The sequence below is a fragment of the Acipenser ruthenus genome, chromosome 5, assembly GCF_902713425.1.
Source record: "Acipenser ruthenus chromosome 5, fAciRut3.2 maternal haplotype, whole genome shotgun sequence".
NCBI classification, from domain to species: Eukaryota; Metazoa; Chordata; class Actinopteri; order Acipenseriformes; family Acipenseridae; genus Acipenser; species Acipenser ruthenus.
The window spans coordinates 78,522,145-78,536,234 of NC_081193.1; the positions used below are offsets into that span (position 1 = coordinate 78,522,145).

Genomic DNA, 14,090 nt, shown 5'->3' on the forward strand with positions numbered 1-14,090 from the left:
CATGAAGCACACATCAACTTTCAGGAAATTGCTGAAGCAACTAGTTTTTCTCTCTGAATATCTAAATATCTACCATTTCTTTTTTTATTTATTTATTTTATATTTGCTCCATTCTAATTTTATAACATAAGTACATAAGAAAATTTACAAACGAGAGGAGGCCGTTCGGCCCATCTTGCTCGTTTGGTTGTCAGTAGCTTATTAATCCCAGAATCTCATCAAGCAGCTTCTTGAAGGATCCCAGGGTGTCAGCTTCAACAACATTACTGGGGAGTTGGTTCCAGACCCTCACAATTCTCTGTGTAAAAAAGTGCCTCCTATTTTCTGTTCTGAATGCCCCTTTATCTAATCTCCATTTCTGACCCCTGGTCCTTGTTTCTTTTTTCAGGTCAAAAAAGTCCCCTGGGTCGACATTGTCTATACCTTTTAGGATTTTGAATGCTTGAATCAGATCACTGCATAGTCTTCTTTGTTCAAGACTGAATAGATTCAATTATTTTAGCCTGTCTGTATACAACATGCCTTTTAAACCCGGGATAATTCTGGTTGCTCTTCTTTGCACTCTTTCTAGAGCAGCAATATCCTTTTTGTAACGAGGTGACCAGAACAGAACGCAATATTCTAGGGGAGGTCTTACTAATGCATTGTAAAGTTTTAACATTACTTCCCTTCATTTAAATTCAACACTTCTCACAATATATCCGAGCATCTTGTTGGCCTTTTTTATAGCTTCCCCACATTGTCTAGACTGAAGACATTTCTCAGTCAACATAAACTCCTAGGTCTTTTTCATAGTTCCCTTCTTCAATTTCAGTATCTCCCATATGATATTTATAATGCACATTTTTATTTCCTGCATGCAATACTTTACACTTTTCTCTATTGAATGTAATTTGCCACGTGTCTGCCCAGTTCTGAATGCTGTCTAGATCATTTTGAATGACCTTTGCTGCTGCAACAGTGTTTGCCACTCCTCCTATTTTTGTGTCGTCTGCAAATTTACCGGGTTTGCTAACTATACCAGAATCTAAATCATTAATGTAGATTAGGAATAGCAGAGGACCTAATACTGATCCCTGTGGTACACCACTGGTTACCTCGCTCCATTTTGAGGTTTCTCCTCTAATCAGTACTTTCTGTTTTCTACATGTTAACCACTCCCTAATCCATGTGCATGCATTTCCTTGAATCCCTACTGCGTTCAGTTTGAGAATTAATCTTTTATGTGGGACTTTGTCAAAAGCTTTCTGGAAATCTAAATAAACCATGTTGTATGCTTTGCAATTATCCATTGTCGATGTTGCATCCTCACAAAAATCAAGCAGGTTAGTTAGACACGATCTCCCTTTCCTAAAACCATGCTGACTGGCTCCCAGGATATTGTAACCATATAGGTAATTTTCCATTTTGGATCTTATTATAGTTTCCATAAGTTTACATATAATAGATGTCAGGCTTATTGGTCTGTACTTACCTGGTTCGGTTTTGTCTCCCTTTTTGTGGATCAGTATTATGTTTGCAACATAAAAATATTGGTGGCAATCTGAATAGCATATTTTAAATATCAAGTACTATTAATTATCTGTTTTGAAAGGAGAAAAACACTTTTTTTTCAGAACTAAAGCCTAACAACTAAATACATTAAGCACTTTAAAATGAACATTTCTCTTTGTAAATTTCTTTTGTTCACCTTTAAGCATCACAGAAATTGTAGAACCGGCTGCAACACCGCCTTCTTACCCACGAGCCGACCCAACCCGTTTTAATAACACCTGCAACCCAAACCTGCAAGTGTTTGTCCTTTACCTACTGCCTGTGCCGACTGACTCTCTCACACTGTCATTCACACACAGATATCTCTACCATTCTCAATAGGCTATGCAGCGTGGTAGCTTTTTCTAGTATATCTGAATATACATTGTAACATTAACAACTCTACTTACTTTACTATAAAATATCTGTCTATTCCTTTCGTGCCACGAGTTGAAAGGGAGGTAAACCTGTACTTTCGCAGACTTTTGTGGCTGTGTTGTCCAGTGGTTAAAGAAAAGGGCATGCAACCAGGAGGTCCCCGGTTCAAATCCCACCTCAGCCACTGACTCATTGTGTGACCCTGAGCAAATCACTTCACCTCCTTGTGCTCCGTCTTTCGGGTGAGACGTAGTTGTAAGTGACTCTGCAGCTGATGCATAGTTCACACACCCTAGTCTCTGTAAGTCGCCTTGGATAAAGGCATCTGCTAAAATAAAAAACATAATGACAGGTTTTACAAGCTACGAATCCAGTCACATGTTTATTATTTTCATTCGCTATGATTCCAAATGAATTCCACACTTGTGATTTACCACTCGAACTAGTATCTACCACATGATATACAAACCCTGCGCTACCTTTTGTTTCACCTCATCCACAGGCATTTTTAAAATCACCAAGCAGACGTGATAAAAAGATCTTGCGACGTATCAAACAAGCGAGAATAACACTGCTAGTCAGCTGACTCCTTCCTAATCACCTCCTTTTTTAGTGCAGGAAATACCGGCACATTAACCTTCTAATACGTTATTTGGGAAAGGGCTACAAATGAGTATGCTGAAAGGACAGAAAACGTTTTAGGTGATTCAAATTCAGACCCTAAATTTTTTTTTTTTTTCACCCGCAACCGAACCACAAACCGCGAAAAAGTTCACATTCCAACCCGAACTCGACTCGCTTTTGCGGGTCACCCGCTGGCCCACGGGTACCCGACCCGATGCAGGACTCTACTCTATACTGCCTCCTGGCCTGGATTACGTGTTTACCAGTAAAGTACCTTCAAAGTGGTTGTTATACTAATTAGCTCAAATTTACTGGGATTATTTTGTTCGCTTTAAAAGAAAGCAGTTTCAATGTCTTCAGTTCAGCTCTGGATTCTTCGCCTAACAGTAGGATGTGGGCCTCCGCGACTTGCTGAAAAGCATGGCAATGGCTTTATACCCATTTAACATCTTATTTCCTTTCTAAAACCAACAACCAGAGGCTTCTCAGTTATAAGTTTTGCAGCCAGTGGCATGTTTTATATCCAGTCACAATGACCCTTACATTGTGCAAAAGGGAAAATCAATACAACACTGCTGGTTACATATATATATATATATATATATATATATATATATATATATATATATATATATATATATATTTCTACTAGCTTAAAATCCATGTATAAAAAATATTTTGTACTACTGTTGAATATTTATATTATGGATTTGTCACCAACCAATGAAAAGATCAACAGGCCTAGTTTAAAGTTATACAATTGATTTTGTGAGTTTGCTGTTTGAATGTATAATTACACTACATTTTGTTCTTTAGAATCACTTTCTAATGTTATGTTGTGCCTGTTGCCTGGTTACCTGGTGTAGCATGGTTTGTAAAGACTTTGCATATCTTAACAGTAATTAATAGTGGTGTGCTTTATATAATATGAGGAAAAATTAACACCAGATTGAACATATATATATATATATATATATATATATATATATATATATATATATATAATTTGCATTACTGTGCTCTGAAAAATTTCTCCCAATCTTCTTCAAAGAAATTAAAATCTTGCAGTAACACAGTAATCTCTGTCTATGCCTACATATCCAACTATCTTTGGATTAGTTAGCAAATAACATCTGAAAAAAACACCCATTCAAGTCTAACACCACAGGATTCAGTTCAATGAAAACCAAGAGGAGACAAGCCTTTCAACAGCGCCCAGTGTTGTAGGATCAAAGAACATGTATGCATCAAGCAGAAGACATACCATGCACAATCTTAAATCACATAGTCTCAGCAGACAAATGAAAACAAAGAAACAAGGGTTTTTAAAATGCTTTACAAGGGTTTCCATAATCAGGTCTACTTATAAAAATCTACTGTATTATGCAGGAAGACACATGTCACATTTGTTCACAAGTTCACAAGTCGAACAGAGAGCAGACACCAGCAATAACATTATATAACAGTGTGTCATCATGGACCTAGAAACACACACACACACACACGTTTGCATTCCTATATTTGTGACTTCCCATTGACTCTCATGGCATTTTTTATTTACTATTTCTAACTCCAGTCAGACGTAACTCCACACAGGGTGAAAGTCGACAACAAACTAAATATTTTAGCACTTTTCTTTTAAGGCATATTTAGTTCTTAAAAACATATTTTACATATTGTCCCAACAAGGTCGTTTTATCAGGACTATCTTTATGGGGACATTTTCTCAGATTTTGTCCGCACATTGATAGTAATACCTGCCCACACACACACACACACACACACAGTGAAATAGCAATAAAACAAATACTGTAGTCACTTCTCAGCATTAAATATTTAAGAATTAAAACTACAGTATGTTATAGATCATTAAATGAGAGCTGTCCAGCCTTTTTGGCTAAATGAGACATTCTGGTGATGTGGGAGTTCTGAAAGAGCCATACCAAAAATAAAACTCACAAAAAGAAATAGACTCAACCTACAAAAAAATAAAGTTTACTTTACTAAATAACTGACTAAATAGTAAAAAAAAAAAAGGAAAACACACCTTCTGTAGTTTTGCATTTATTAAACATATTGAATGTTTAAAACATCAGTTTTGACACATGTTCTAGTCTACTTATTTCACTTTGATGTCTCTTCAAACCCATAATCGGCTCTAAATGGGATACTCTCCCTCTAAATCAAAAGCACCATATTGTGGCGCTCTACGAGCCATATAGTGTATGCAGAGATGGAAATAAGGCTCCTACTGCACAGGTTTCACCCATTCCAGGTTTTACTACACGCTTGATTATCCACAGTGTATAGGCAACAAGCTCAGTTGTGTCTTATTAAACTCATAGTAAAACCAGGAATGCATCAAACAAACTGCTATGCAGTGGGAGTCTTATTTCTATCACTGGTACAGCTGAAGAGTTATCCGTTAAACAGGCCTGCCTAGTTATGCTTTTCTATACAAAGATTAGATATAATCCTGAGATCTCACAATGCCTTCCAGGGCCAGTAAACAACCTCCCTTTTTAGCACATCCAGAAAACAAACAATAAAGACATAGAGATACATCTTGCTCTCTGCTCTCTACCCTAAATGCTACCTGTGGTATACAATGGTAAAAACACAACAAAATGTCTTCAATAAAATGCAATTTTTAAAAAATATAATGCTGTAGAACATGATAAAAACTGTGGTATAGCATGGCAGTTGAATAGTTGATAATACATGATAGTACAAGTTTACCTATATTAGTAGTATAATTAAAAAGAACAGAGATTTCTCTTTGAATTCCAGTCATCTAAAGTCCAAGCAGTTAAGGCTACTGTTGGGTGAAGGTCACTTCATCTGATCCCAGGTTGCATGGACTCAGATTTTATGTTAGTCTCTAAAATGAGTCCACCAGGACTGCAGTCATTGAGAATGCAGCACTCACCGTCACTGTGGTCTAGTAGATATCCTGGGCTTCAATCCCAGCTCAACACTGTGACTTGACTGCACTCCCACCCCAGTTACAAAGCCCATGAAACAGAAGGAAACCTTTTACTGGCAATTGCTGATGTTAGACGTTTATTGTGGCATTTACAGTACAAGCAATTTTCAACAAGTTAACCAAATCAAAATTGATGCGATGACGTTGCTTCTCGTGACGGAAACGTCCCCTGAGACTAATTGCTTGAAAAGTCGGCAGAAAAAAAGTTGCCTGGAAGTTGAATGGCCTTTAGACAAGTTACTGTAGATCCCCTATTAAATTTATAGTGACGTAGTACTGTTGATAATTCTGTGTTAATATATTGGATGTTGAGGCTACATTTAAAAATCAGAAAAGAAGTTTGTGTGGTCCAGTGGTTAAAGAAAAGGGCTTCTAACCAGGAGGTCCCCGGTTCAAATCCCACCTCAGCCACTGACTCATTGTGTGACGCTGAGCAAGTCACTTAACCTCCTTGTGCTCCGTCTTTCGGGTGAGACGTAATTGTAAGTGACTCTGCAGCTGATGCATAGTTCACACACCCTAGTCTCTGTAAGTCGCCTTGGATAAAGGCGTCTGCTAAATAAACAAATAATAATTTAATGACAAAACAGCTCAACCTGAACTTTAATAACTGCTGAGACATGTACAAATGCAAGGTTCCAGCTGTCCGTTACATATTCTAAATCACTGCACTTTCTTACAGAATTAAAAGGAACGGTAGCCATCTTTGCAGGTATAGATGTACAGCAGCAAACTATAAAACTGAGTGACCAATTACCAACAAAAAAATACCCAAAGTATTAAACAGACATGTCGATTTGGATAAAAAAACAATTCAAGGCTCTTCTTGGGAGTTGGAGGCCCCGAGGCGTCCATATATTCGATGTATATGGACACCCTGTTGGGACTTATTGCATACATACAGTACAATTAAAAATTCAAATTTTGAATTGGCAACACTTTATTTCCACATACAGTGGAAGATTTCTTTCAACATACTTTAACAGATGGGTACATTTTAATTTGATAATTTATTTAGGTATTTATTTTTTGCAGGCTTTGTAAATTGTTTCTGGGCCCACATAACTCAAACACATATTTTAAAATTACTTCTTAACATAGTGTCATCAGGTGCTTGTTTTTTTTTTCTTCCAAAAAACAACATAAGTCTCAACAAGACTAGTTAGTGCCTTAACAACAACTAGAAGTTCAGTGGAGATTTTTGTAAATGCATCATTTTGCTCTAGCCAGTAGCTAAAGCCCATACAGTAGGCTGACAAATAACCCAAATACTACAGGCAGTCGCCTACACCTTCACCCACTGATGCACATTAATGAATTCAGGAAAGTTTGTAGAGGTGGTGAAGAGAAGTCAAGCTGGAAAGCTCTATAAGTCTTTTTTTTCTGTTTGTAGAGGTGGTGAAGAGAAGTCAAGCTGGAAAGCTCTATAAGTATTTTTTTTTCTGCTGAACCAACAACTTATAAATCTGTGGAGGAGGAACTGAGCTAAAAAATATTTTATTTGTGAAACACTGTGGTGAATGGGCACCTTGAAGTGCTGATTAACTGTACATGTGTGTCTTCGGGCTGTCACTTGAGACCTTTTGAATTTGGTTCAAACTATTTTAGCTGCTGTATTAAGCAGTGAGCTTTTGGTTCACCTTGGGCACAACAGAATTACTATGCAATGTCAATACAAAAAAATGAGCAGCCTGCTGAATATTTCAAACTATATCCATAAACTTCTGCACAGTTTGCATGCCTCCCAAGAACAGCGATAGCAAATAATGTGACCTGCATTCATTTCTTCAAATGTATTTTTATATGAAGAGGAAAATGACACATTGTGTTTCACATCACATATACACCATATTGGTGTCCTTGTAGACTGCAAAACAATAAAAGGCAAAAGCATAAAAGGCTCTAAGCAAAAGCATGCCAATTATTTTTTTTGTTTTAAAAACGAATTGAAAGTTCTTTGCTGTATTTTAAAAAGATACAACATTTTGCATTTTGATGCAAAGCCAAGAGATTTCTGGTTTCCGTGAACACAGGGCATCCTTTCCCTCCAAGACCAGGATATGTTCAGAACGTTCTGGCGGGCTTACACTACTTAGCTTGAACAAGTCTATCAGTATAGTCAATAAACATGTTATGTACATAAAACAAAAATAAAATGAACAGTAGAACCAAAAAAAATATGAATTAAGAAGAAAATACTTTGTCGGGTGCAGATGAAAATATATGGGAGTCTGGATTTAAAAAGGGTAGATTTATTACAAGCAAAATCATTCATAGTAAACGTCATCCTGCTTCTCTTCCCTTTCTCTAGCCCAATCTTCCACTACAGTGGCAGTGTCAAGATATTAAGACAAGGGTCTATTCAATCTAAACAGTGGCAAATCTCAATACAGACAACACTATTAAAGTAGGACCAGGCAAAGACTATTTAAGGGCAGTCACACACAATTTTACAGATGTTGGTATTCTTAAAGTCCCCCTCATTCAATTATTTAAGCCACAGTAGTATTTAGAAAACTAATGTTGAGGTAATTTAAATAGACCAGTAGCTGTGCATTTTAACTTGCAATCAGTAAAATGTAAAGCTTAATACATTTTGCAACACTAAGGTGCATGTGCATAGAAAACAATAGAGAAATATTTCTTACATCAATATCTGAATACAACTTCATGTCATCTGGTATTCCAGGGTTAATTGTAGCTAATTAAATAATTCCATAAAATGTAACCTCCATGCACATCTTTTCATTATATTGGTCTCAAATGTGCAGTTTTGAATACCTGGTACTACACAAGGTTAAAGAAATCTCTAAAATGCCTTTAGACTGTCCTGCACTTCTTAGGTTGTTTTACTTTGAGAGTGGAATTGCCCCATCCTCATGAAACATGTTTTGACCCAGAAGACACTGCAGAGGTGAAATGACCCAGGAAGTGCAAGTGGAAAGAGATAAGGCATAGAAACTAAGAGCTTCCTTTAAGCTAAATAGTATCAGATACCATATTTTAAAATGAAAATGCATGCATGCTACAACATGTGTTTCTTTCTGCACATTTGAGACCTATGTAGCTAATGGAAGTGCAACATTAGTAGTATTTGGAAAGCAAGTCTATTTGAAACAGAACAGGGGAAAAAACATAAAATGAAATCAGGAAAACTGCAACAAAGGTTGATTGTAAACATGGCAATGAAAACTTTGTTGTGCTTCTTTCTGTTTAAAGATATGATTGTCATAATGTAGTCCAATATCTGCAAAACAACATCCTGACTATTATCAGATGGGGGCTCGAAATAAGGCTTCAAGCTAACAAATGGATATTGATTGAGCGAGAGATCGGAGGCCACCACAGATTTGCAGTGCTTGATCAAATCTGAAAAATGCATCCTATTGTCTCTCCGAGTGATTTGAATTCTCTGTTAATATTCCCAACCACATCCACACAAATGTATTAGCACTGACGCTCTGCTTTGGTTTAGTTTAAAAAGAATGCACACTTTTTTATGATCACTTATGAGCACAATTCTATTTGATTTTGGGATCAAGATTTTTCAATTTTGGCTAAATCCCCAGAACATTGCACCTCTGTTTACAATTTTTTTTAAGTTAGAAAACTCATTTCACTTGGTTCATAGTGCTAACCATGTGTGCCTGGACTGCCGATTGGATAAGGCTTTCACATTTAGATCACTTCCAATTCCAGCCTGTCTGCAGTTTTCCATGGTAATTTTAAAACGGGTCTCAAGTACTAAATAAAAAAAGTTACAAACAACAGAAGGCTATTCGGCCTATCAGTGCTTGTCCGTTTCCTGGTAGCTGATTCATCTTGAAACTTGTCAAGTTGTGTCTTAAAGGATGCCAATGATTCAGCATCAAGAACATTTTCAGACTGCAAAGTCTCCGACCCACTGCTGTAAGTCCATCTCCACTTAATTTCCAACTGGTCCTCGTTTCTGTGCTGAGCCTGCAGTATTGGTTACGATTACCTTTTTTAAATGGTTAAAATGGGAGTGAAATGGCATAAAAGGTTTTAATAAATCAGTAGCTATGTTGGGAAATGGGAGACACAGAGGAATTTCCCTTCCCAACTTTTCAGGGGAATTAAATATTGGACAGAGGAAATAATACAATAACCAGTACTGTGCCCTTTATACTAGATATATTTCAAATACAAAAATCTTAAGATAGAAACACCAAACCGGTCAGAGTTTTTTTAATCATTGTAAATCACAAAAGCAGAGCTTTCAAACACCTGCACACGTATTTCAGACCCGACTTGTTATATCACAGCAGCAACCCTAAACATCTTGAGGTTGTAAGGCACACCTGATTTACAGCCTATATTAAAACAAACTCATTGGCAGGGAGCAGAGCAACATGTTTTGCCAGCTCAATAAATCTCGAAACTTTTCCTGCCCTTGTTTTAACAACAATTTTGAGTTTACCATAATTGAGTGACCAATTAAGGTGCTAACAAGTCCGACCGTGGCATTTCTATTCATTTCCTATTCATTTTTTAAAGGAGCTAATAAAACGTCTACACAGAATGGATTGCATAGCTTTTCCACCAGAGACAAATAAAATATGTATTTCCCCTTGCAAATGTCTGCTACCATTAGGCTACCAGGAGAGCCTTAAAACAAGTTCTCTTCATGTTCTTTTTCATTATTGTTATTAAAAGAGTTTCATGAATTTCAATTTCACAATTATGTCACCGCCACAAATAGACTGGAAATAATCAAAGCATTGAAAACACAATAAGCTAAAAAAATATAACATGCATATGCTTGTAATGTAATACTGTATGGGTGCAAGGTTCCAGATAGAGAACCAGGGTTCAATTTCTTCATAGCTGTTTTGAAGATATTGTTTTGAAGAACAAAGTATAAATCAAACACAGGGTTGTTTGCACTTTTTCATGCTACATTATATATGTTTAACTTCTCATGAGCTATCCTGGTTAGACACTGTTGCTTTATTGGGCTGTGTTTGACATTCCCCTTCAGACCCAGCTCAATAATTTGAGAAAAAGAAAATACGAAGATGTAATTACAGACAGGGGATATAGCATTATACAGTGCAGGATATTGGCATCAGAACAGCTGAGGTTTTGACAAGATTGTGTTAATTTGTTTTAAATAGGCATGTTAAGGTCAATCTGTAATAAAATCAACAAGGATATGTTCATGTTTAATGTTCCCAGTCTAGGCACACCCACATCCAAACCCCCACTATCATTGATCCTAGACATAATAAAGAATCTGAAAGGTACTTACAAGACACTTCTAAATCAGAGCTAGGGGACAGCAATTGTTAGGATGAAAATCATGCTGTAAAGAGACATTTATCATCACTATAGAGCCTATCAATAAAAGATATCTGCAGTGGTTTTGATTCAATCCATGTAAATCCAAGTAAATCAAATATACTACTACTATTACTACTACTACTACTACTAATAATAATAATAATAATAATAATAATAATAATAATAATAATAATAATAATAATAATAACACAATATACTATAGAAATAAAAAAGTCACATTAAAATCATACTTTTAACAAGCAAACATATTTCCTGCAGTAAGTATAAAATTGGATACAGGTCTTCTGTACATCTGTACACTTTCTTTAAAAGTAAAAACAAGTCTTCCTGACTAGAATCTCAAATGTCAATGTACAGCAGCATTAAAAATGTACAATAAGCCAAATATCAGATTAAAAATAAAGCCTTTCTTTGTCTTCATGCTGTCTACTGATATTGTGCACCCAGTAACATGCTACGACCAAAATAATATATATCTAAAAAGCTGCTGTGACACATTCGGAGGTACACTTCACAGGTCTCTTAAATCATTTTCATATAGGGTTCCTCTTCTTTGTGAATTATCTGCGGTCTAAAACAACCACACCATTAGTGTCAATATATTTCTAAACAACTGACAACTGTTTTTAATTGCTGTGCACAAAATAATACGGTATCTACTATTAATTATACAGCAGTAACTGTAATGTATAGCCGTCTGCAGCATGCCATATTTTTGCAAGTAGCCTCAAAACCTCATTGTTGTACTGCATGTACAACACTCTGTTCTGCCAGCTGGCTCTGCTACCACTATGGTGTTGTAAGAATAGTATCTAATTTAGGGGTATTTGTTGAGGTTACAAATGCCTTGTTTTATAAGAGCTACTGTACATGGCTTCCATTGTTTTTTTGTGTATAGGAAATGTATTTAAATAGGCTGCAGCAGTCTTTAACACCTGAAGTATTTCAATATTTTTTATTCAGAACAAATAGGCATTATATGAGGTCAGAAATATTTGATTTCAAGTCTATCACCTTTTCCAAGAATAGTACAAATTATTAGAAACCAACACAACATCTGAGTATAGAGTTCCTGTACATTTATCACACTTCAGTGTGTGAATATAGAACCCATGACTTACACAAATAAAAAATATGTCTTGGATGCTGTTGTTTGTTGTGGTACAATAGAAAAAACATGATCCTATGGCCAAGTTCCAAAAATGAATGTATCCATGTTTATGGTAGCGGAGACTCTGCCAAAGCAAAGTGTTTGTGTGAATTTAGGTTGTAAACATTCTGTTTATAAAAATAAATAGTACTGAATACAATACCATTTAAAAAGAAAAGCAAATATCAATAGCATTCACAAGGCAATAGATACTTTTGTTTATATTATTAATATAAAGCTTCTACACTGAAGAGAAAGTGGATCAGTATTCATAAACCTAACGAAAATCATTTTGAAAACAGAAAAGGGATGCATATCAGCAAGAGACAGTATATTCCGCTACACTGACGTGCCCGTGTTAATAAAATGGCAAATGAGACTTAATATAATAGCACTGTTAATTAACTACGACACATATACTACCAAATCAAAGTGAATCAATGTATTGCGACTGACACAGCAAAAGAAACGAAAGTAACTGACCGATGGGAACAAATGCAGAACAGAGAAGTAGTTTCCGCCAAAAAAAAAAAAATACAACTTAAAAAAATTATGGTAGGCGAACACATCTTATGACTAAACAGAGCGAACAGCTGTAAAATATATTATTCTTATTTATTTATTTATTTATTTATTTATTTCTTAGCTGACGCCCTTACCCAGGGCGACTTACAGTTATATAAAAAAAAATACATGTCAAGAATTACAGTAATATACATATATTAATTTAAAAAATAAATAAATAAAAATACCTATATGGTTTTGCTCTTTTAAAAGACGCTGTGCTTGCTGGTCATTTGCACTTCTCCCCTGGATAACCAATTTGGCAGGGCTGATATTTTAAATCTCTCGCTGAAACACATATGCAATCTAATTTAAAAAATCACTAGCATATCCGCCGATGTTCTAAATCCACCAAACAATTTCAAATCACGATTACAAGTCCCTCTTGTTCGTATTCGTTTTCAGTAATCAGTCAGAAAGTAGGTGTTTTTTTTGTTTTTTTTTCAAAGTTGTGAGCTGTGTGTTAGTCTGACTATTATTATTTTGGAAGGGGGGGGGGGGGGTTCTCAAATCATGAAGAATTTAACATCGCAATAACGGTTTACCTGTATATGTTTTTTTGTTTGTTTGTTTTTGTTTTGTTTTTAACAACAATCCTAACTCAGAGAGCACTGATTTGCGTCACTGTGTTTTTTTTCTCTTTTCTTTGCAGGTTTAGACAAGGAGCTGTTCATTCAGCACTAGTACAAACCGCCAGCGGACAACATGCACTACACAGGTTTATCCAGCACGCAGCCCAGGGATTACAGTGCCCTCGCCTTCTCATCCCCATTCATAGTCTAATACAAATGACTCAAACTTTTTCAACACTCAGCAAACAACCTCCACTGTCCCTACCAGTTTCGGGTCGTGGGGTTATACCCGAGTAAATTCCCCAGCCCTTGTACATTTCCAAAATATCAAGTGGAAGTTATTAACGAGAAGAGAAGACCGTTATTGGCCTACTTACCATCAATCGCCATGATGTTCTATTCGGGCTCTACCAAACCGGCTGATAAAGACGGGGGTGGGAGAGGCGATTTAAAAACAGGGGGAGAGTGGAGAGTAATGAAGTGGTTGCTTCCAAATCAGAGCGTTTTAGTTTTTGTCAACTGATGATGCAGAATTTAAATTAAATACAGACGTCTGTTTATTATATAGGTATACTTATAATATTTTAACTAGAAATAATAACAATCCTATCCATATATGTAGGATTTTGTAAAGATACTATATGTATTTTGCTTTGAAATTTGTTTTCTGATTGTGCGTGTTTGTATGATGATATAAATTATCATTAATAAACGTATTTTTCAGTCATACCACATGATTAATAAGCAGTACACACGCAGAGGTGCTAGTGGCTAACTATATGTCTCCCAGGTGGAGAATAAACTCAAAATTCATAACCCAGCTTGAACTCAACAGTACAAACCCAGAGAGACCAAATGCTATTTTTTTTTAATGATGATAGCTTTTCCATTTGTTTAGAGAACACAGCTACCCACATGGACATATTGTGAATCTGGAAAAGGGGTGGGGGGTGGGGAT

General features: G+C 36.0%; 1 protein-coding gene across 5 annotated transcripts in view; it reads right to left on the bottom strand.

The window, feature by feature from the left end:
* The window catches only part of LOC117403418 (synaptotagmin-14), an 89,661-nt gene extending 76,123 nt beyond the window's left edge, over positions 1-13,538 (bottom strand). For 4 of the 5 annotated variants that reach the window (XM_034005546.3, XM_034005545.3, XM_059024566.1 and 1 more), the window contains exon 1: positions 13,510-13,538. In XM_034005546.3, coding sequence (XP_033861437.2) covers positions 13,510-13,522 — 13 coding nt within the window. In that variant the 5' untranslated portion in view covers positions 13,523-13,538. The remainder of the gene's footprint in view (positions 1-13,509) is intronic. The other variant, XM_059024565.1, reaches the window with a different exon arrangement.
* Positions 13,539-14,090: the final 552 nt, after the last annotated feature.